Consider the following 20,655-nt stretch of genomic DNA (forward strand, 5'->3'; position numbering starts at 1 on the left):
CCAGGTACAGCCGCAACTCACCCTCCCCTCCAATCTGAACCGTTTGAAAATTCAACCGATCAGAAGGAAAACAATATTTAATGTCAGTGCCCTTGTCTGGGAGTTGCCCATCTGCGGCTGTCCTGCGCCATCTCTGAACAGAGAAAACTCTAGACCCTGACAAGGAATTCAGTGTAAATAATACAGTGTTACTGGCAAACGTGCCTACCAAAACCAGAAAAGAGATTTTTTGCAGGAAACATTTCCTTACAACTTGTGCATTTCAATTTGTTGACTTGTGCTTTTTTTTTTTTTTTTTAACAAATCCCATAGACTTCCCGTGTGATTTAGATCTTGGTATACAATATTCTATTTCTAACGACCCGTGATAACATATTGCAGTGGTGGTGACTGAGTAATATCTTTCTGTATAGCATTGCACTGGCCCACCTGGCACGGGGGACTTTCTCTTTCCTCCTGAGCGTGAAATGCATCTTCTTGTGCAACAGAGAAATCCTGACAACTGAAATTGATTTCTAGATATCAGAAATACGTACCCGTTCTCGCCAGCCTCTGTGCCCCGCTGAATCAGAAATGTTAAGGTAGGGGGCTCCAGCAGTGTGTGATGCGAGTGATGTTAGAAGCACCCGAGCTCTGCTGCCTCGCCTCGAAACGTGAATGGAGCGAGGCGGCCGGGCAGCACCGCCCTGACTCCTCCTCCGGCCAAATCGCCTCTATTTGAGCTTTGGACAAGGCAGAGGCAAGACTACGCCTGCAAGAGCCAGGGAGCCAGGACAGTGTGGTCTGGCAGCTGCCGGGTACCATGGGCTCGGAGGTCAGGGATCTGAACGCCTTGCTGCCGGCCAACAGCAGCTGCAGCATGCAAATGGCCAGCGGCAGCCAGTGGGCTCCGGTGCTCGACTTCCCCCCGGGGGCTTCCTACGGCCCCCTGGCTTCTCACCCCTTTATTAAACAGGAGCCGAGCTGGACCCCTTCCGATGCCCACGACGACCAGTGCCTGAGCGCCTTCACCGTGCATTTCTCGGGTCAGTTCACCGGCACGGCCGGGGCTTGCAGGTACGGACCTTTCGGGGCTCCTCCGCCCAGCCAGCCACCCCCCAGCCAGCCCAGGATGTTCACCAATGGCCCCTACCTGCCCAGCTGCCTGGAGAGCCAACAAGCGATCCGGAACCAGGGTAAGACTTGGATGGGGAGGGGTGGGGGGTTGTTTACAGTGCCTGTTCTGAACTTGAGGTTAGAGTGCCAGGTACGGAGAGGGAGGCTGTGGTGAAAGAGGGTTGTAATCGGGAGCAGTGCCAGGATGTCAGAGAAATACACTCATCTACAGTAAGATTACCCCGTACACACGGTGTTACCCCACAATGTCCCCCCTCAACAGTTCCAGCTTAGTCTGCTGGTAACATAAGGATTGCATTTCTATTTGCCCTAATTTCATCCATGTCTTGGGGTTTCTTTCAACTAGGTTATCAGCACTGTGCCCCTGGCTCCCTCGGCCCTTTCAGAGGACTTTTCGTATTTCATTTCTTTCAAGATAATTCGTGCATGTGCCGAGTCCCAATGTTTACAAAAGCAGTATTTGAGACTAGCTTTCCTCCTTGCTTGCCCGGTATTTATCTACACAGGGCATCAGTTTTCCAAAGCCTCTTCCCTGTGACAGTGGTGGTGATGGGGGTGGGGGTGGGGGGTGGGGGGAGTATAATCGTTTAAGGTGCTCCGTCCCCAACAGACCTTTTCATGTGTACTAAAAAAAAAAAAAACCCTGTGCGCTTATGTTGGACACACGATAATAGATATAAAGAGGGTTCAATGTGCTGTGAAAAATAAAAACAGTTCTGCAAATATTTTTTTTTACTGCAATTGGAAATAATTTGAACGCTGAAAAGTTATGAAGAAAAAACACTTTATTTTAAACGTTCATGACTTTCAGTACAAAATATTTACTTTATAACCTGCAACCTCTTATTCACGTTTTAATATTCTATTTAATAATACCTGACTACTAATTAACAAGTCATTATAAGAAATCCTTTGTAAAAGTATTTCTTTGTAGACTGTACACTGCAAAGTCTTTCCTTTTCCCCAGTAATTCAAGCTCCGTTTTCATCTGCTCTTGAATGAATGTTAAAAAGAGATTTTTGAAAATGCTACATGGTGAAAATAAAGTACAATTCACTTGAGCGAGTTTTAAAATATATGAATATTCCCAAGTACCAACATGCTAGGTTTTACAGTACCTTACAATAAGTAATAGATACCTTTACTGATCGTGCGAAAAGTTAAAATAAATTGCAATGGAAAGTCTCATTTTTTCTTGAAAAACGCAATTCCAAGAGTTTCACCATAAGATCATTTTTTCAAATACTCTATCCGTGGGGGTGGGGGTGGGGTGGGGAGTGGGAGGCAGCATAAACGCACAAACCCAGTTATGATTTTTTCTTGCTGTTGGCATAATTGTGAATTGTGAATTTTGCATCTATTCCTAAGTCTGGTACAGAAATATGACCTGCGCATCCAAAAGTATTTAACTGTTGAATGACTTTTCGCTATGGCAAAAATCCTGTTTGTAGGGCAAAGGCTAGATTTAATTAATTGGATTCCACCTGTATGGGAAAATACTTTTTTTTTCTCATTTAACTAAAGGCTATGTTTATTACATGAGAAAACAGATGTCTTTTAAGACGTCATTTATAACAGCTCAAATTCTTATTTATTGCATGTTATTATTATACAAAATAGTACAACCTTGAAGAGAGTATATTATTATTATTATTATTCGTAAAAATTTATTATCGCTAATCTAGGTAAACCTTTTTGGGGGGACACATCTGAAGTAACTTGATCTTTAATAATTCTTTTGTTAATTTCTTGCACAATTTGGACGTATATTCTCATTTTGCAAATGACTATAAAGTGAGTCTTTAAATATGTTTTCCAATGCTGATGACGAGGTACAGAGTATGGTAAAACGTAAACTGAATATGTAGAGAACCTCAGCAGGTACCAACATCCTATTATATATCAGAAAGTCCAAAATATTTCATATGTTTTTGTTGGGAAATAAATTAACCTATTTATTTATTTTTACCTGAAATAATTTTGATTAAAAAAACTATTAATCAAATAATCTGTTTCCTGTACATTTTAGTGAATGTAGTGCACTTATATTGCAAACGAACACACAACTTGTCTTTTCATGTCATTGTAGTTAAAAATATATTTGATTAGACTGAATGTGGATAGATCTGCTTGTGTTTAAGGGCATAAGGTGCTAGTTAAATAAATTCTGTTTTTTTGATTGGCAGCCATTGAGGGAACTGAAACATTTTGATTGCTTGGCGGACTAGATGGACATTTTCCCCGCTGCCGTCATTTACTATGTTTTTTCTATATTCAGATGCCAAAAAAGCCACAGCAACATTTTCAGAACTTATATCAGTTTCCATTTCACAAGTAGAAATTAAATATTATTATAAAGCGTTTCACGGGTTTTTTTTCAGTAATGCCGATGAAATAAACTCTTTTTGCTCAGCAGCAAAATAACTTTTTGAACGAGAAAAGAGGGGAAATGGTGACCTATAAAACTAATAAATGCGTTGCCGTAAAAACTATAAATAGTTTGAAATAAATGGAATCTAACTTTAAGCCCTTAAGCGCCGCAGCCAGTTCAGGATCTGTAAAGTAACTGACAACGTGCATTCTGACACTGTAAATATAGCTCCGATAATTAACATAGTCAATCCCCTAGATTTTATTCTGAAATGTATATGTTTTAATTGATTACTATAACCTGCAAGACTGTAGCTTTTGTTAAACTGTGCTTGGCGTAACGGTTCCTTTTCCTTTTCTCATGCAAGCAGCTGCTTTCCCCGTCAATTTATATCGCCCAATTAGTGATTCTGTATTTATTCCCCAATCGTGTTTACAAACATTAGCTGGTTCGGTTTGCCTTTAGACTCAGCTGAAGGTCCTTCTGTTGCAGACTTCAGTCTGATAACTACCTGCACAGGAGAAGACGGTGGGTGGGGGGGGGGGGGGGGGGGGGGGAGTTAAATGTACACAGTGTTTTCCAAAATTCACCCCCTTTCCGCCTAGAAAATGCAATTCTCTATTCTAGTACAATACTTTTTCAGCAGGTAGATAATTTGTTAATTTACTAACTAGACAGGTGAGCAGATTATACACACTTTCCACGCTCAGGTAAAAGATAAGTGAGAAAGGAAAGGTCAGAGAGGGAGAGACAGCATCAGAAAATACGTATCTGTTTGGATGGGCTGGAAATGGAGGGATAACAAATGAAACGAAATGAAAATAAAACCTATAGAGAGAGACACACAAGCTAGGAAGCTTCCTTCATATCTGTGCTGCAGAATTAGTAATGCAGAAATAAAAGTAAACACACAAGAATAACCACCATTTTTAAGTGTTTATTTCTGAGTCAATCCAGTGAAAGGTCAAGGTGACTGGCTTCAAAAGAGGTTCGGAGAAGTTGCTGGAGGAAAAGTCCGTAACAATTATTAGCAATGACAGAAACAGGAGCTATGGGAAATAGATCAACGTTTTGGGATTTGCTGGGTACTTGCCACTTGGACTGGCCACAGTGGAAACGGGATACTGAGCTCCATGGACTTTGGTCTATCTCGGTATCTCACACCATATGTTCCTGCAGTAGGCAAAGATTTCTTGGGTTTGAGTATGAAACTGCACGGTCTTGCTGCTGCTGCTGAATGAATCAAGGTTACACATTATTTCAGAAGTTTTTCAGACTGTGGGAAAAGACGTTACCTTGGGCTCAACAATGTCTTCTTGCCAAGTCTTGGAACCTAGCTGTGCCCATTTTCTGTGCCTTTGTCCAGCTGGTCCTCTCCAACAATTGAGTTGCTTCAGAAGATCAGAGTATGGAGCAGATGTACAACTTTTAATTATTTTTCAGCACATTTTAATCGGCTCTGCCTCTGATAAGTCCTAATTAAAGAGACCTTGCTATCAACAGATTGGTTCACAACTACAGTTCTTATCACATTCCAAAAGCTTTGGGTCGGGCAACTCCGGAAAATGCTCCAAAACATCATTCTGCTTTCAGCAGCCTTCAAGGTCACTACAAATCTGCATCAGGCTGAAAGTATCTAAGGAAGTCTTAGTGTTAACCTAAAAAAAAAAGAAGAAAAAGAAAAAAAGAAGAAGAAAGAAACCTTTCTTTTATGGCTTTAGGAAGGAGAAGCCAGAGACAGCAACAACATGAGCTCCAGAGTCCTTCAGAGTTACAGACTGCTGAAAGGAACTTCACATCTTGTTACAGGCGACTTTATCTGAGATTAAAAACATGGATCTTTCTTTACAACAGTAAACTAGAACTGAAGTTCTAAAACATGAGAAAAATATTTCCTCCTGCAGAGAGAGGAGCAGGATCAAGCATATGAACTGAATTCAGACATAGTAGTTTATTCTGAGCTTCTTGCATCTCCCCGTCTATTGGGTCCTTGAAAAAAATGCCCATGGGCACTAGATCCCTCCGATGTGGCTGGAAGCAAACCCAAACTTGCTTCCTTATATGTTCCCGGAAGATACAGGTTGTGCAAGTCTCTGTTTGGAAACTAAGGGCTCCTTTTACAAAGGCGCGCTGAAAAATGGCCTGTGGTAGTGTAGGCGTGGGTTCTGGGCATGCACAGAATCATTTTTCAGCGCGCCTGTAAATAAGGCCTCTTTTTTGCCGAAAATGGATGTGTGGCAAAAACAAAATTGTTGCGCGTCCATTTTGGGTCTGAGACCTTACTGCCAGCCATAGACCTAACGGTAAAGAATTTGGGTGGTAATGACCTACGCACATCAGATGCCACTTAGTGCGCGTCCGCTAAGCAACGTCTAAAAAATATTTTTCAGATGCGTGTAGCAGACATGTGCCACAATTGAAACTACTGCAAGAGCCATGCGGTAACCAGGTGGTAACTCCAATTTGGCGCAGGTTGGGCAGACGTAGGTGCCTCCACTGCTAACTCCAGACTCCGTTCCTTTTATCTTGCTGCACCATATGCCTGGAATAGACTTCCTGAGCCGGTACGTCAAGCTCCATCTCTGGCCGTCTTCAAATCTAAGCTAAAAGCCCACCTTTTTGATGCTGCTTTTAACTCCTAACCATTATTCACTTGTTCAAAACCCTTTATCATCCTCACTTTAATATTCCCTTATCTCTTGTTTGTCCTGTTTGTCTGTCCTAATTAGATTGTAAGCTCTATCGAGCAGGGACTGTCTCTTCATGTTCAAGTGTACAGCGCTGCGTACGTCTAGTAGCGCTATAGAAATGGTAAGTAGTAGTAGTAGTACCTGGCTTAGTAAAAGGGTCCCTAAGAATAGGTATAGTGTTCATAATCTGATGAGATGGATCTCCAACAGGCCTGACCTCTCCTAATGTGCTCCCCATAGTGATCACTTTCTCTCTTTTGCACTAGGTATTAATGCATTGCCTCTGAAGATACACAGCCCTAATGGAAATCCTCAGTGGGCTTCTTTGGGCAGTGTTCTTAATTTTCAGATCAAATTGTCTGAGTTGTTTTTAGGCAACAAGAAACAGATTAAGATGAGTTATGTGCTGGAAGAGGCCTGCATTCAAGGAAGAGGAGGGGAATTGTATATAGCGACGTCTGTTTGGAGCTTACACTATTAATAAAAGTTGGCACCTACTTTCCCTCCTAGAATAGTGGTGCAGAAGAATAATTTAGATGCAGACATTGCCCGAAAAAGCCTATTGCGGGGAATGTATTACGAGAGGCCCAGCCTGTTGGGGATTCATTTCATCAGATTATGCACATTCTACCCATTCTTAGTTTCCTACTACCTAGAAAAATAATTTAGGTGCAGCCATGGAGCCGAAGTAAATGCACACACTTAGATTTCTACAAAACATGCATAAATCATAGCATTCTACAATTTACTCATGTAACTGTGCACCCTACCCATAGAAACAGAGAAAAATGAAGGCAGATAAAGACCATATGGCCTATCCAGTCTGCCCATCCATACCATCTACTCTTCCTTCCTCTCCTTTGAGATCTGTACTTGTGCCAAGTATGCTTGAATTCAGACCTACCTGGATTCTGGCCATCTGTTCACCCACCTTTGAACTATGCAGAATAATACCTAGTAGGAATACTGGCATTGATGACCATATATGCACACATTCTGGATATTTACCCACATACTTGGTGCTTAAGGTTTATTTATTTAGATTTTGCTCACACTTTTTTCAGTAGTAGCTCAAGGTGAGTTACATTTAGTTACACTGGATATTTCTCTGTCCCAGGAGGGCTCACAATCTAAGTTTGTACCTGAGGCAATGGAGTTTAAGTGACTTGCCCAAGATCACAAGGAGCAGCAGTGGGATTTGAACCAGCCACCTCTGGATTGCAAGTCTGGTGCTCTAACCACTAGGCTATTCCTCCTTATAAAATTACCACCTAATTATCAAAATCATGTGTTGCATGTAACTAGATCATTCTAAGTTCTGAGTAAGTTTCCTTTGCTAAGTCATTCATAACTACATCCTACCTGATCATGCAACTATAAAGTGAGCTGTGTACAGCGCCCAGAGTATCGCAAGGAAGCCTTTGCAGAACTGCTGATGGGTTAAGAAGCCCCAAAAAGAAAATATCACCTTGTAATTACTTTTTTTCCCCTGCTCGAGTTGTTTGTGAGTCTGTGTAATTAATGAAGGATGGTGTCTGAGTGCCTGATTTACGGTTTGGTGTCACTCTGGGGTCAGGAACAGAGGTGATTCATTTCAATGAGAATTTGCTGGGGAAAATATAACTTGTTTACTTTATGGAGAGCAAATTTCAGCTGAAGTAGGAGGTTATTTTTAATTTGACATTCTCTGGTAATTGCAAATGCTTCAGAAAGTGCTTGAGCAGATTTTTTTTTTTTCGAAGTAAATTAGAAACTCCAGTTTGGTTCAAACAACAGATGGAGAATATCTTATTTAAGGGCTCATTTACGAACTTGCAGCTGTCAACTTTGTAAGTCCTGGAGGTTTGCAGAGGGGACAAGGCGGTACATTCTCCAGAGACATACAAACCGGGGTGGCAGAGATACACTAGTACCTTGGGATCCACACACTTTGAACCTCATTCCATCCTAATTTATAAAACCTTTTCTTTCACACTCTCTACGCAGAAAAGCTTTAGTAAATTAAAACTGTGTGCAAACCTTTTCTTTCTTTCAGAATCTATAGGACAAACCGAAAACCAAAATGTTTAAAAGATAGCAACATAGCTATTGTGGCCTACGCACAAAATTTGCAGAAGTGGTAGTCAATATTCAAATGCACATTCCCCCAAATTCTGTATATGGTGCCTTAAATTGTGCGCACTAATTTGGCCACATAGCCAAAATTGTGCATACAACGTAATTGATTAACAAGCCAATCAGTGCAGATAATTGATACTTAATCAATTAGCGGCACTAATTGGCTTTAATTAGAATTGACACGCACAACTTTCTAGTTGTATTCTATAACGTGGTGGGCGTAAATTCTAATGCTCACAGTCAAAAAGGGGGCATACCATGGGTGTGGAACGGGCGGGTTGTGGGCATTTAAAAAAAAAAAAAACTATGAGCATTCTTCTAGAATACACCCGATCTGTGCCTAAGTGAAGCACAGGTATTTAGGTCTGGCTTTAGGTGGCCTAAATGGGTGAACCTAAATTTTAGATGCAAGAATGACGCATGGGCATATTCTATAAACTATGCTTAACTTTAGGCATAGTTTCTAGAAATCACACTAAGCACATGGTTTTACAGTGCAGATATTTTAAACACCATATATAGAATTTCCCCCTGCAATTGTTCACCTGAGAGAAAACTGGGAAATTAGGGTCCCTCCTCCACCAATTTCTGGAAAAGGTAGGTAGCCTGGAAAACTGTCTTTGTAGGAAATTGTTTATAGTGGAGGCCTGAAATCATCGTCCATCAGCCTGATGCAACCTGCGGACCTTCTCTGTCTAGCTCACTGTACGTAGCCTGCAAAGGCAGTAACAGTGTTCAACATCCCAGGCTCCCTACGCCCGGGAAGATGTTCAACAAACTCTGAGGCAGACTCCACTACCCCCTCAAACTCCAGGCAGATCCCCTGGACCCCTGCTCCAGACCTTTGGGGCAAAAGTTGTCCATTTCTCAGCAGCCCTGAATTTAGACTACTAAGAAACTAGACAGGCCCTAGTAATTATTTGTAAACAAGCAACAAAACCCATTTCGCGAAAAATGAAACGGGCCCTAGGAAGGCGATGTCTCCTCTCTCCCCTGCCCTTCCCTCCATCTCCAGTGATTCTCCCCTCCCCTCCATGTCTAGCGATTCTTCTCTGCCCTCCCCTCCTATCCTATCCCATCCATGTCCAGTGACTCGCCCCAGTCCCCACCTGCCCCCGTTTTATGCACCCAAGTTCCAGTTCAACCCCAGCCCTCACCTACCTGCCTGCCCTCTTTTCCCACAACAGCCCTCCTTTCCTTCCTGCTGCCCTGCCTTTAAAACTTTTATTTTACATCAAGTCGCAGCGGTGGCAGTGAAAGCAGCAGGCTCGGCTCGCCTCCAGCCTTCCCTTTCCTTCTCTCTCAGTGTCCCGCCTTCCTCTGACATAATTTCCTCTTTCCACGAGGGCGGGACACTGAGAGGGAAGGGAAGGCTGGAGGCGAGCTGATTATGTAGTAGCTCATTTACATACAGTTATGAACCCAGCCAGCCAGCCATCCAGGGACGCAGATTGACAAATTATTATATAGGAGATGTCTCCCTGACGCACCTTTGATTTGAATGGTACATCAGTAAGGAACAGTATTGTGACTTCTTGTAAAGAGACTTTTATTCCTGCTGCTTATAGGGTTGGCCCCAGATTCTAAATAAAGTTCTTTAGCCAGATCTAAGCAGTTGTAAATACTGAAGGAAACATTTTATTAGTACAGATTTCACCTTGCCACCAAGTTACCAATGTTCCTCCATGAATCTGCCTTTATGTGTAGGAATGAGAACAGTTTTGTAACTTACACATTTCTGTGCCCTCCTCAGTATTTTGCCTGGGTAATAGAGGAAATCCTGGATTTAGCATTAACATAGAATTAATATGGAATAACACTGGCTGAACCCCCTGGAAGCCTGATATATTATACCAGTGTTAAAATAGCCAATGCCAGGCAAAACAGTCCAGGCTGCAGCAGCATGAATAATTTCTCCCTGGAGAAACTTGTCCTCGAGTGTTAAATGAATGAAGACGCACAGCTTGGGCAGTCTTCCACTGGAGGGTGCTTTTTAAGCCAGGGGCTCTGCAATCACTGTGGAAGCTCTGGGGATAGTTCAGTAGCAATAAGAGCTTATTTCAGTTTGTGACTTTCTTCAGGTTTATGAACTGCAGGTCCGATCACATCTTGGCCTCTTCTTGTTGGCTTCAGGGTACATGGTACAAGATTTGGACATGTGTGTCTCATTGTAAATCTGCATCTGTCAGTTTACAGATTACTACAATCTAATCTATAGCTAAATATGATATGACTGAGGGGAGATATGATAGAGGTCTATAAAATAATGAGTGGAGTGGAAAGGGTAGACGTTTACTCTTTCCAAAAATACTAGGACTAGGGGGCATTCAATGAAGCTACAAAGTAGTAAATTTAAAACAAATCAGAGAAAATTTTTCTTCATTCAATGTGTAATTAAACTCTGGAATTTGTTGCCAGAGAATGTGGTAAAGGCGGTTAGCTTAGCGGGGTTTAAAAAAGGTTTGGACATCTTCCTAAAGGAAAAGTCCACAGACCATTATTAATTTGCTTCATATTTTTATTAGAAGTTTTGTGTCAAACATAAAACAGACAATAAAACAAACAATAACAACAATCCATGGCATATACAATAAAAGATCAGAGCATTATCAGCGTTCCAACTCTAGATACCAGCAGAAATATACAAGATTAGGTAGTGACAGGAGAATCTTGACAAAATAAATCCAAGCGGGCCCAGGTCTTTAAAACTGACTTAACTCTATGTTGTTTGCAAGCCAAAATCATTTCATACTTTCTGATCACACATACATAGCTCCACCATTCATTGTAATTTAAATGTACATTATTTTTCCAATTGGAGACAATTAAATGCAAGGCAACAGCTAATAGGATGTTGAACAATTTCTTATCCGATTCCAAAATAGTGATAGAAGGAGATGAGGCTCTTAAAATCACTATTTCATAAGAGATTGCTGTGGTCATTGGCAGATGAAAAACAAGACACATTTTTGCCCAAATAAGTCGCCAGACCATTATTAAATTGACTTGGGGAAAATCCACTGCTTATTTCTGGCATAAGCCGCATAAAATATATTGAGCTTTTTTGGGATTTTGCCAGGTATTTGTGACCTGGATTGGCCACTGTTGGAAGCAGGATGCTGGGCTTGACGGACCTTTGGTCTGTCCCAGTATGGCAATACTTATGTACTCTAAATCCAAAAAATTTGCACACTTAGTTTGTGGGTGTCTCCAAACCTCATTTGATAGTTAAAATATACTTTGTGGAGACACCCGCAAACTAAGTGTGCAAACCTTTGGATTTATAGTATTATTTCAGTTTGCATTTCCCTGCTTTTCTATTCAGTTTATCTAATACTTATGTACTTAAATCTTTCACTGAAATGAGAAATGAAATCCTTTAGCTTCTTTTCTTTGTTCAGCACTATACAGTATTCCTTTTATTAGGAGGAACTCTCTCCTCTAATAGCACCTGGTCTGTTGCTTAGTAAGTAAGATGGGAATGTTCTTCTAAAACTAAAACTTCAGCTATCGAAGCAATAGAAGAGGCCCTTGCAGAAGTGGAATCACCTGGTTCCAATAGGATCCCCGGCCTCTGCTGGCACAAGAAGAGATCTGCCTACACGCTTCCAGGATGGAACAATGATCAGAGCGTGGGACTAGGACTGTGTCAGCTGCCTCCAGCAGTTCTTTTCCTCTTGCTAACTCAGCTGCTGCTGCTTGAGTTCACCTCTGTTTTTTTTTTTGTTATATTTGTACCCCGCACTTTCCCACTCATGGCAGGCTCAATGCAGCTTACATGGGGCAATGGAGGGTTAAGTGACTTGCCCAGAGTCACAAGGAGCTGCCTGTGCCTGAAGTGGGAATTGAACTCACTTCCTCAGCTCCCCAGGACCAAAGTCCACCACCCTAACCACTAGGCCACTCCTCCAGCTCTATTTGAGCTTTACCATTGCTCCCAGGTCCTTTTTCTTCCAGCCAGGAGAGAAGATCATGTGGGCCCTCAGACGCAGGCCTGAGGCTGATACTGTGCTGGGCATAGCTAACATGGAAGCCTGGGTGCTGAGGTCCTTTTCCCCATTTGCAGTGCTGGTGGCTCCTGGGCCACGTCCACTAGGGAAACCGCTGGCATCTGGGGCCTGCTCTGTGTGTTTGGCTGAGTTTGTTTGAGCTAGTCGCGCTGTCTGTCTCTCTTTTCCTTTGGGATGGAGCTTGAAAAGCAGATTGAAGGGACAAAGGTGAGGAAAGGATGAGGGTGACTCCAATTACATCCACTCAAATGCATTGAACCAAGTCAGTCACTAGCCACACAGCCTCTCTCTTACTCCCCTCAAATCCACTCAGTGACACTTACCTCACCCATTCACCCATGCACCCTTGTTTAAATAAATCCTAATTACTTATTTGGAGACACTCCCCACCCTCCATCTTTGCATTCTGTCCTAAGTACAAAGTTCGAGACATCTCCAACCTCCACCCACTCAAACATACTGGCTTTGATCACACTCTGCCTACATAGTGACATTCAGGCTCATTTTCAAAAGAGCAAAACATCCAAAAAGTGGCATATGTCTGCATTTGGACGTTATTCTCACAAAAACATCGAAATCAGCATTTTCAAAACCTATTTTTCTCTGAAGTCCACCAGAAGTGCATCCAAATCTCAAGAGGGAGTTCCAGGGGTGTGTTCAGGGCGGAACTTGGGCGTTCCTAAGACTTAGACGTTTTCCAGCCATAATGGAACAAAACAAAACCGGCCAGGACTAAAACTTGAACGTTTTGAGCTAGACCTGCTTTTATGAATAAGGCACAAAAAGGTGCCCTAAATAACCACGCGACCACTGGAGGGAATCAGGAATGACCTCACCTTATTCCCCCAGTGGTCACTAACCCTTCCACCCCCCAAAAATGTGATGAAAAACATTACTTACCAACATCTATGCCAGCCTCTGATGTTATACTCAGGTCCATTAGAACAGCATGCAGGTCCCTGGAGGAGTCTAGTGTTAGACGCAGTGCACCTCCCCATACCTATTACACTTGTGGAGGAAATTGAGTCCTCCAAAACTCACCAGAAACTCACTGTACCCACATATAGGTGACCCTTCACCTGTAAGGGCTATGGTAGTGGTGTACAGTTGGGGGTAGTGGGTTTTGGAGGGGGAGTTGTGGGGCTCAGCACACAAGGCAAGGGAGCAATGGTGAGATGTGTATCTGGGAGCATTTTATGAAGTCCACTGAAGTGCCCCCTAGGGTGCCCTATTGCTGTCCTGGGATGTCAGAAGGAGCAGTCTACTAAAAATGCTGGCTCCTCCTACGTCCCAATGGCTTGATTTTGTGCGTTTTGCACTTGGATGTTTTTTTTTTTTTTTTTGAAAATGGACCAAAAAACAAAATGTCCAAATCACAAAACGTTGTTTGAAACAGTATTTTTGAAAACAAAAAATAGACTTTTTTCTTTTTTGAAAATGACCTTCTTTCCTATTTGGATTTTGGACGGTTTTTGCAAAATGTTCAAAGTTGGACTTAGACATCATATCGAAAATGCCCCTCCACGTCACTGTCACACAAACACCCCATCCACTGAAACACACTGAATCCAGCCACATGCTATGCAAGCAGTGCCACACACACTCTGCCCCCCCTCAGTTCTATCTTCACCTTCTATCATGGTCCCCTCTCCAACCACCTTCCACCCATGCATCCCATCCACACCCACTCCTCATTTGTATACTCAGATCTTCCATAAGGAAACACATCCGTGTCATGCTTTCACTACTTAGTACATAAATACATAAGTATTGCCACACTGGGACAGACCAAAGGTCCATCAAGCCCAACATCCTGCTTCCAACAGTAGCCAATCTAGGTCACAAATACCTGGCAAGATTCCAAAAAAGTTCAATACATTTTATGCTGCTTATCCCAGAAATAAGCAGTGGATTTTCCCCAAGTCAATTTAATAATGGTCTATGGACGTTTCCTTTAGGAAGCCGTCCAGACCTTTTTTAAACCCCGCTAAGCTAACCGCCTTTACCACATTCTCTGGCAATGAATTCCAGAGTTTAATTACACATTGAGTGAAGAAAAATTGTCTCTGATTCGTATTAAATCTACTACTTTGTAGCTTCATCACATGCCCCCTAGTCCTAGTATTTTTGGAAAGAGTAAACAAACGATTGACGTCCACCTGTTCCACTCCACTAAAATATTGGGGAGAGTGGGCAACCTACATATAATTATTTATAAAGGTTTGTGCCTTTATCTTAGATGAGTGATTATGACATAGGGCTTCTTTTACAAAGGTGCGCTAGCGTTTTTAGTGCACGCTAATAATTAGCACATGCTAAATGCTAGAGACTCCCATAGAAATACATGGGCATCTCTAATGTTTAACATGTTTGTAAAAGGACCCCATAGTGAATAAAGGGATCTTGTTTATGCTACACAAAACATATTTTTGTTGATTTTAATGGACATTTATGAATTCCATGCAGATATAAAAGATGAAATGTAAAATGTTGGGACTGATGAGGTTGTAAGATCAGTATGGAACCAGTTTTGCTAGTTCATTCTGGCATTGCTAATTATCTGAGGGTTCCTCACTTATCTAGTAGGGATGTTTTGTTCTGTAATTAATAGAGCTGCAGCCCTGTACAGATCCATTATTTGTTTGGTTAAAGAATCCAGGGTGTCTCTACCTATGTTAGCTGCAGATTGGAAGATGGCCCCTCCAAACACCAGTTTTTAAAAAGGTGTCATTAAAGACAAAATGCTGAAATCATTTGCCCAGTGTGTGGTGGCAGTCAAAAAAGCAAACAGGATGCTAGGAATTATTAGGAAAAGAATAGTAAATAAGACCAAGAATACTATAATGCCTCTGTATCACTCCATGGTACGACCTCACCTGCAGTATTGCGTTCAATTCTGGTTGCCGTATCTCAAAAAAGATATAGCGGAATTAGAAATGTTTCAAAGAAGAGTGACCAAAATGATAAAGGGGATGGAACTTCTCCCATGTGAGGAAAGGCTAAAGAGATTAGGTCTCTGCAGCTTGGAAAAGAGACAGCTAAGGGTGGATATGATTGAGGTCTATAAAATCCTGAGTGGTGTAGAACGGATAAAAGTGAATCGATTTTTACTCTTTCAAAAAGTACAAAGACTAGGGAATACTCAATGAAGTTACATAGAAATACTTTTAAAACAAATAGGAGGGAATATTTTTTCACTCAAAGAATAGTTAAGCTCTGGAACTCATTGCCAGAGGATGTGGTAACAGCGGTTAGCTTTTGTGGGTTTAAAAAAGGTTTGAAGAGTTCCTGGAGGAAAAGTCCGTAGTCTGTTATTGAGAAAAACATAGGGTATGCAACTGCTTGCCCTAGGGTTGGTAGCATGGAATGTTGCTACTATTTGGGTTTATACCAGGTACTTGTGACCTGGATTGGCAACTGTTGGAAACAGGATACTGGGCTAGCCCATTAGGGAGATTGGAAATTACCTGTAATAGAAATTGTAAACCACATAGAGGGGCATAATTGAAAGGAACGTCCAAGTTTTGTTGAGGACGTCCTCGCAAAACGTCCCGATGGAGGGGCGGGGAAACCCGTATTATTGAAACCAAATGGATGTCCATCTTTTGTTTTGATAATATGGTCGGGGATGTCCAAATCTTGAAATTTTGGTCATACTTAAAGATGGTCGTCCCTAGACTTGGTAGTTTCTGATTTTCGGTGATAATGGAAACCAAGGACGTCCATCTCAGAAACGACCAAATGCAAGCCCTTTGGTCGTGGGAGGAACCAGCATTTCTAGTGCACTGGTTCCCCTGACATGCCAGGATGCCAACCATGCACCCTAGGGGGCACTGCAGTGGACTTCAGAAATTGCCCCCAGGACCATAGCTCCCTTACCGTGTCTGCTGAGCCCCCCAAACCCCCCTAAAACCCACTACCCACAAGTACATCACTACCATAGCCCTTACAGGTGAAGGGGGACACCTAGATGTGGGTACAGTGGGTTTCTGGTGGATTTTGGAGGGCTCGCTGTTTCCTCCACAAGCGTAACAGGTAAGGGGGGATGGGCCTGGTCCGTCTGTCTGAAGTGCACTGCACCCACTAAAACTGCTCCAGGGACCTGCATACTGCTGTCATGGACCTGAGTATGACATCTGAGGCTGGCAAAAAATATTTTTTAAGATATTTTTTGAGGGTGGGAGGGGGTTAGTGACCACTGGGGGAGTAAGGGGAGCTCATCTCCGATTCTCTTCGGTGGTCATCTGGTCATTTTGGGCACCTTTTTGTGCCTTGGTTGTAAGAAAAGCATGACCAGGTAAAGTCGTCCAAGTGCTCGTCAGGGACGCCCTTTTTTTTCCATTATGGGTTGAGGACGTCCATGTGTTAGGCACGCCCAAGTCCCGCCTCCGATACGCCCCCTTGAACTTTGGCCATCCCTGCGATGGAAAGCAGTTGGGGACATCCAAAATCGGCTTTCGATTATACTGATCTGGATGACTGTGGGAGAAGGACGTCCATCTTCCGATTTGTGTCAAAAGATGGGTGTCCTTCTCTTTTGAAAATGAGCCTGAGAATCACCTCAGGGATCACTTGTGGTATTTTACTGTTCCTGCTGTATGTGCCAGGAAATACACATTTGTTTACTGTCATGCTTATGTGCATTTTACAAAATGCTTTAAATTGCTCAAAGCCTCTTGTAAAGTACCAAAGAAATTTGAACTTCGCATTTCCCACATTGATTCCCTGTGCAAAATGGGGTTATAGTGTATCTGGATTTTATTTTATTTTTTGTTACATTTGTACCCCGCACTTTCCCACTCATGGCAGGCTCAATGCGGCGGGCAATGGAGGGTTAAGTGACTTGCCCATAGTCACAAGGAGCTGCCTGTGCCGGGAATTAAACTCAGTTCCTCAGTTCCCCAGGACTAAAGTCCACCACCCTAACCACTAGGCCACTCCTCCAAAAGGCATTTCATAAAGTCCACTATGAGAAGCCTATGAGGAAATTTAAAGTTATGGATAAGAGGCAATGTCCTCTTCTGGATTGGGAATTGGTTAAAAGAGAGAAGGACTAAGTGATCAATTTCCTCAGTGGAGAAAGGTGACTAGTGGAGTGCCTCAGGGATCTGTATTGGGACTACTGATTTATCATATGTACAAATGATCTGTAAATGGGAGCAAATGTGAGGTGATAAAATTTGCAGATGACACAAAATTGTTCAGAGTTGTTAAATTACAAGTGGACTGTGAGAAATTGTAGGACACTGACCATCCAGTTGGCAGATGAGATTTAATGTGGACAAATGTAAACTGAAGCATTTAGGGAAGTACTGTATAACCCAAACTATAAACACATTTAGATTCCACATCAGGAAAAATATCTAGGCCTCATCATAGACAGTATGCTGAAATCCTCTACTCGTAATTCTGCTGTATCACTACATGGTGTAACCATATCTTTAATGCTGTGCAGTTCTGGTCGTCACATCTGAAAAAAAAATATAGCAAAATTAGAAAAGGTACTGAGACATGTGACCAACATGATAAAAGGGATGGAACAACTTCCCAGTGAAGAAAAGCTAAAGAGATGAGGGCTTTTCAGTTTGGAGAAGCTGAGGGAGATATGATACAAAATTCTGAGTGGAATGGAATTGGTAAATGTAAATCAGTTGTTTAGTCTATCAAAAAATAAAAGGATAGGGAGCAAAAGCCACAAAGTACCAAACTGTACATTTAAAATAAACTGGGCAAAATATTTGCTTCAATTAACACATATTTAAATTCTGGAATTTGTTTACACAAGATGTGATAAAAGCTGTTGGTGTAGTTGGGTTTGAAAAAGATTAGGACAAATTCCTGGAGAAAAAGTCCAGAAACCATTGGGCTTTTTCGACCTCTAAGTTTTCCACAGACCTCAACCCCTGGGGTCTGTAGAATGGAATCTATCTACCTTTGGGATCCTGCCAGGTACTAGTGACCTGAACTGGCCAAGTGGCCACTGTTAGAGAAAGAATACTGGGCTAGATGGACCATTGGTCTGACTGAATTTGACAATTCTTACGTTCTTATGGGTTTATTTGGGCTGCAAAGAGCAATTGTGCATATTCTTAATTAAAACAGAGTTTAGCAAACTGTTTACCAAAAATCACACAACCCCGATTTATCCTGTGCATTGCTATTGGTATCAGAACTGGAATAAATCAGTTTAGAAATCAACTCAAGCGGTCTCATAGCCTCCATGAAAGTATGTTTAGCAGTGTATAAAATGGGGAGAACAGGGATACAGAAACACAGTGGTACAAAAATACAAGGCTACCAGATCACAGAAATTTGGGAAGGCAAGGAGGATAAAGAAGGGATGCACTGCTATGGAGTATCTCCTGTTTACAATTTGCTTTTCTGTGTATAGATCTGTATCTGTCTTTGTGGGTAACAGAGTGTCATGTGAGAGCAATGTTCTAACCCACAGAATTTCACTCTATAGATTTCTATCTATGCAAATGAGCCAAGTAGCAAACCTGTGCCAACATTTTGCTATGCCATCTAGAAAAAAAGGATAAGAATATCTCAGTCAGGTGTAGTTATCTTTTTTGCAAACCTAGCCTGTAAAGACATTTCTGTGTGCTGGATCTTGTGAAATTTGGATTACCGCTCAAGGAACGAATTGAGTTCAAGATCTGCACGACTGTACACAAAATCATTCACGCAGACGCCCAACTCTACATGTTAAATCTAGTGGGCCTGCCGCCCAGAAACGCCAAAAGATCAGCCCGCAAATTCTTCCATTTGAACTTTCCCAGCTGTAAAGGAATTAAATACAAACAGGCATATGCTAAAACCATGGACAACTTAACCAGCTTTCGCAAATCTTTGAAGACATATCTCTTCAACAAAGCCTACAAAAGAAATCCTAATGAAACTAACCACTCCTAAACTACCCAAGTGCTTCAAAAACCTCTCACACGACCTTACCTATCACCTTTCCATTTAAATCCTCATCTACAGTACCTTCAGCTTATTACCAACTATTTAAAATCACGTAATGACTATATCATAACAACACTCTGTAAGCCACATTGAGCCTGCAAAAAGGTGGGATAATGTGGGGTACAAATGCAATAAATAAATAAATAAATAAATTTTGAGCTACTTGCTCTGATCTTGCAGTGCAGTAGCTTTGATTTGGATTTGGAATAAAATTTGCATGCAATAAACTACATGCGGAATTATACTAATTATAGATCTGTTGCTAATGGAGTTTCATGCACAAAAACACCAAAAATACACACATATGTCCTAAGCTTGACCCTGAAACGCCCCCAACACATCCCCTTCTGATTTGGACGTATTGCAGATTAATTACATAGATAGACATCTGCAAAATAGGTTTTGAAAATACTGATATGGACGTCCAAATGCTGCTGTATGACACTTTTTGGACATTTTTTTCTCTTTCAAAAATGAGCCCCTCTATGTGTGTAGGGGAAGTGGCTCCTGTTCTTGAATGATGTAAATGTCGGTGCCTGGATTGTGCAAGTACAACTGGAGGTTGTTGTATTTTATGATCTCTGTGTCTACTTGCAAACTCTGCTCCTGAACAGCCCTACTGGCAAGTATGTGCCATCATGTCATGGTGTATACTTTGACCCTGGATGGTATTTCATAAGAACCTAGTTATGTATGTAAATTAGTGTTTTACCCACAAAAAATGGTTTATAAAATCACCCTGAACACATATAACCTCAGGCCATTATCAGTAAATACAAAAATAAAAATATGCCATCAGGCAGAAGGACCATGCAGTGAGTGTCTGTGCATTTAAATTTAAAGGCTGTAAGATTTATATATATATATATATATATATATATATATATATATATATATATATATATATATATATATATATGTGTGTGTGTGTGCGCGCGCGCATGTGTGTTTCTGTGAGTGAGTGTATGTATGTGTGTACATGTGTGTGTGTCTGTGCACGTGTGTGTATGCATATGTGTGAGTCAGCGTATATGTGTGTGTGCATGTATGTATGTGTGTGTGTGTCAATGAGTGTATATGTGTGTGTGTGTGTGAGTGAGTGAGTGAGTGTATATGTATGTGTGTGCAAATGTGAGTGAGTCTATATGTGTGTGTGTGTGTGTGTGTGTGAGTCTGTGTGTGTGTGCAGAGAGAGAGAGAGAGAGAAATAGAGGAAGAGAAAAGAACCGATAAACAAGGGCTGATTTAAGCATAGCATCAGAACAATAAAAATTCACTTTTCTTATTGATACCAGCTCAGGTGAGTTCTTTTAGTAGATTTTATTGAACCATACCAAATGTTGCAAGTATGACCAACAGAAAAGAGAAGAAGATTAGCACA

General features: G+C 41.6%; 1 protein-coding gene across 3 annotated transcripts in view; it reads left to right on the top strand.

Moving 5' to 3' along the window:
- Positions 1-763: 763 nt before the first annotated feature.
- The window catches only part of WT1 (WT1 transcription factor), a 91,765-nt gene continuing 71,873 nt past the window's right edge, over positions 764-20,655 (top strand). For all 3 annotated transcript variants that reach the window (XM_030200660.1, XM_030200661.1, XM_030200662.1), the window contains exon 1: positions 764-1,175. In XM_030200660.1, coding sequence (XP_030056520.1) covers positions 803-1,175 — 373 coding nt within the window. In that variant the 5' untranslated portion in view covers positions 764-802. The remainder of the gene's footprint in view (positions 1,176-20,655) is intronic.

Source organism: Microcaecilia unicolor, chromosome 4, assembly GCF_901765095.1.
Source record: "Microcaecilia unicolor chromosome 4, aMicUni1.1, whole genome shotgun sequence".
Lineage (NCBI taxonomy): Eukaryota > Metazoa > Chordata > Amphibia > Gymnophiona > Siphonopidae > Microcaecilia > Microcaecilia unicolor.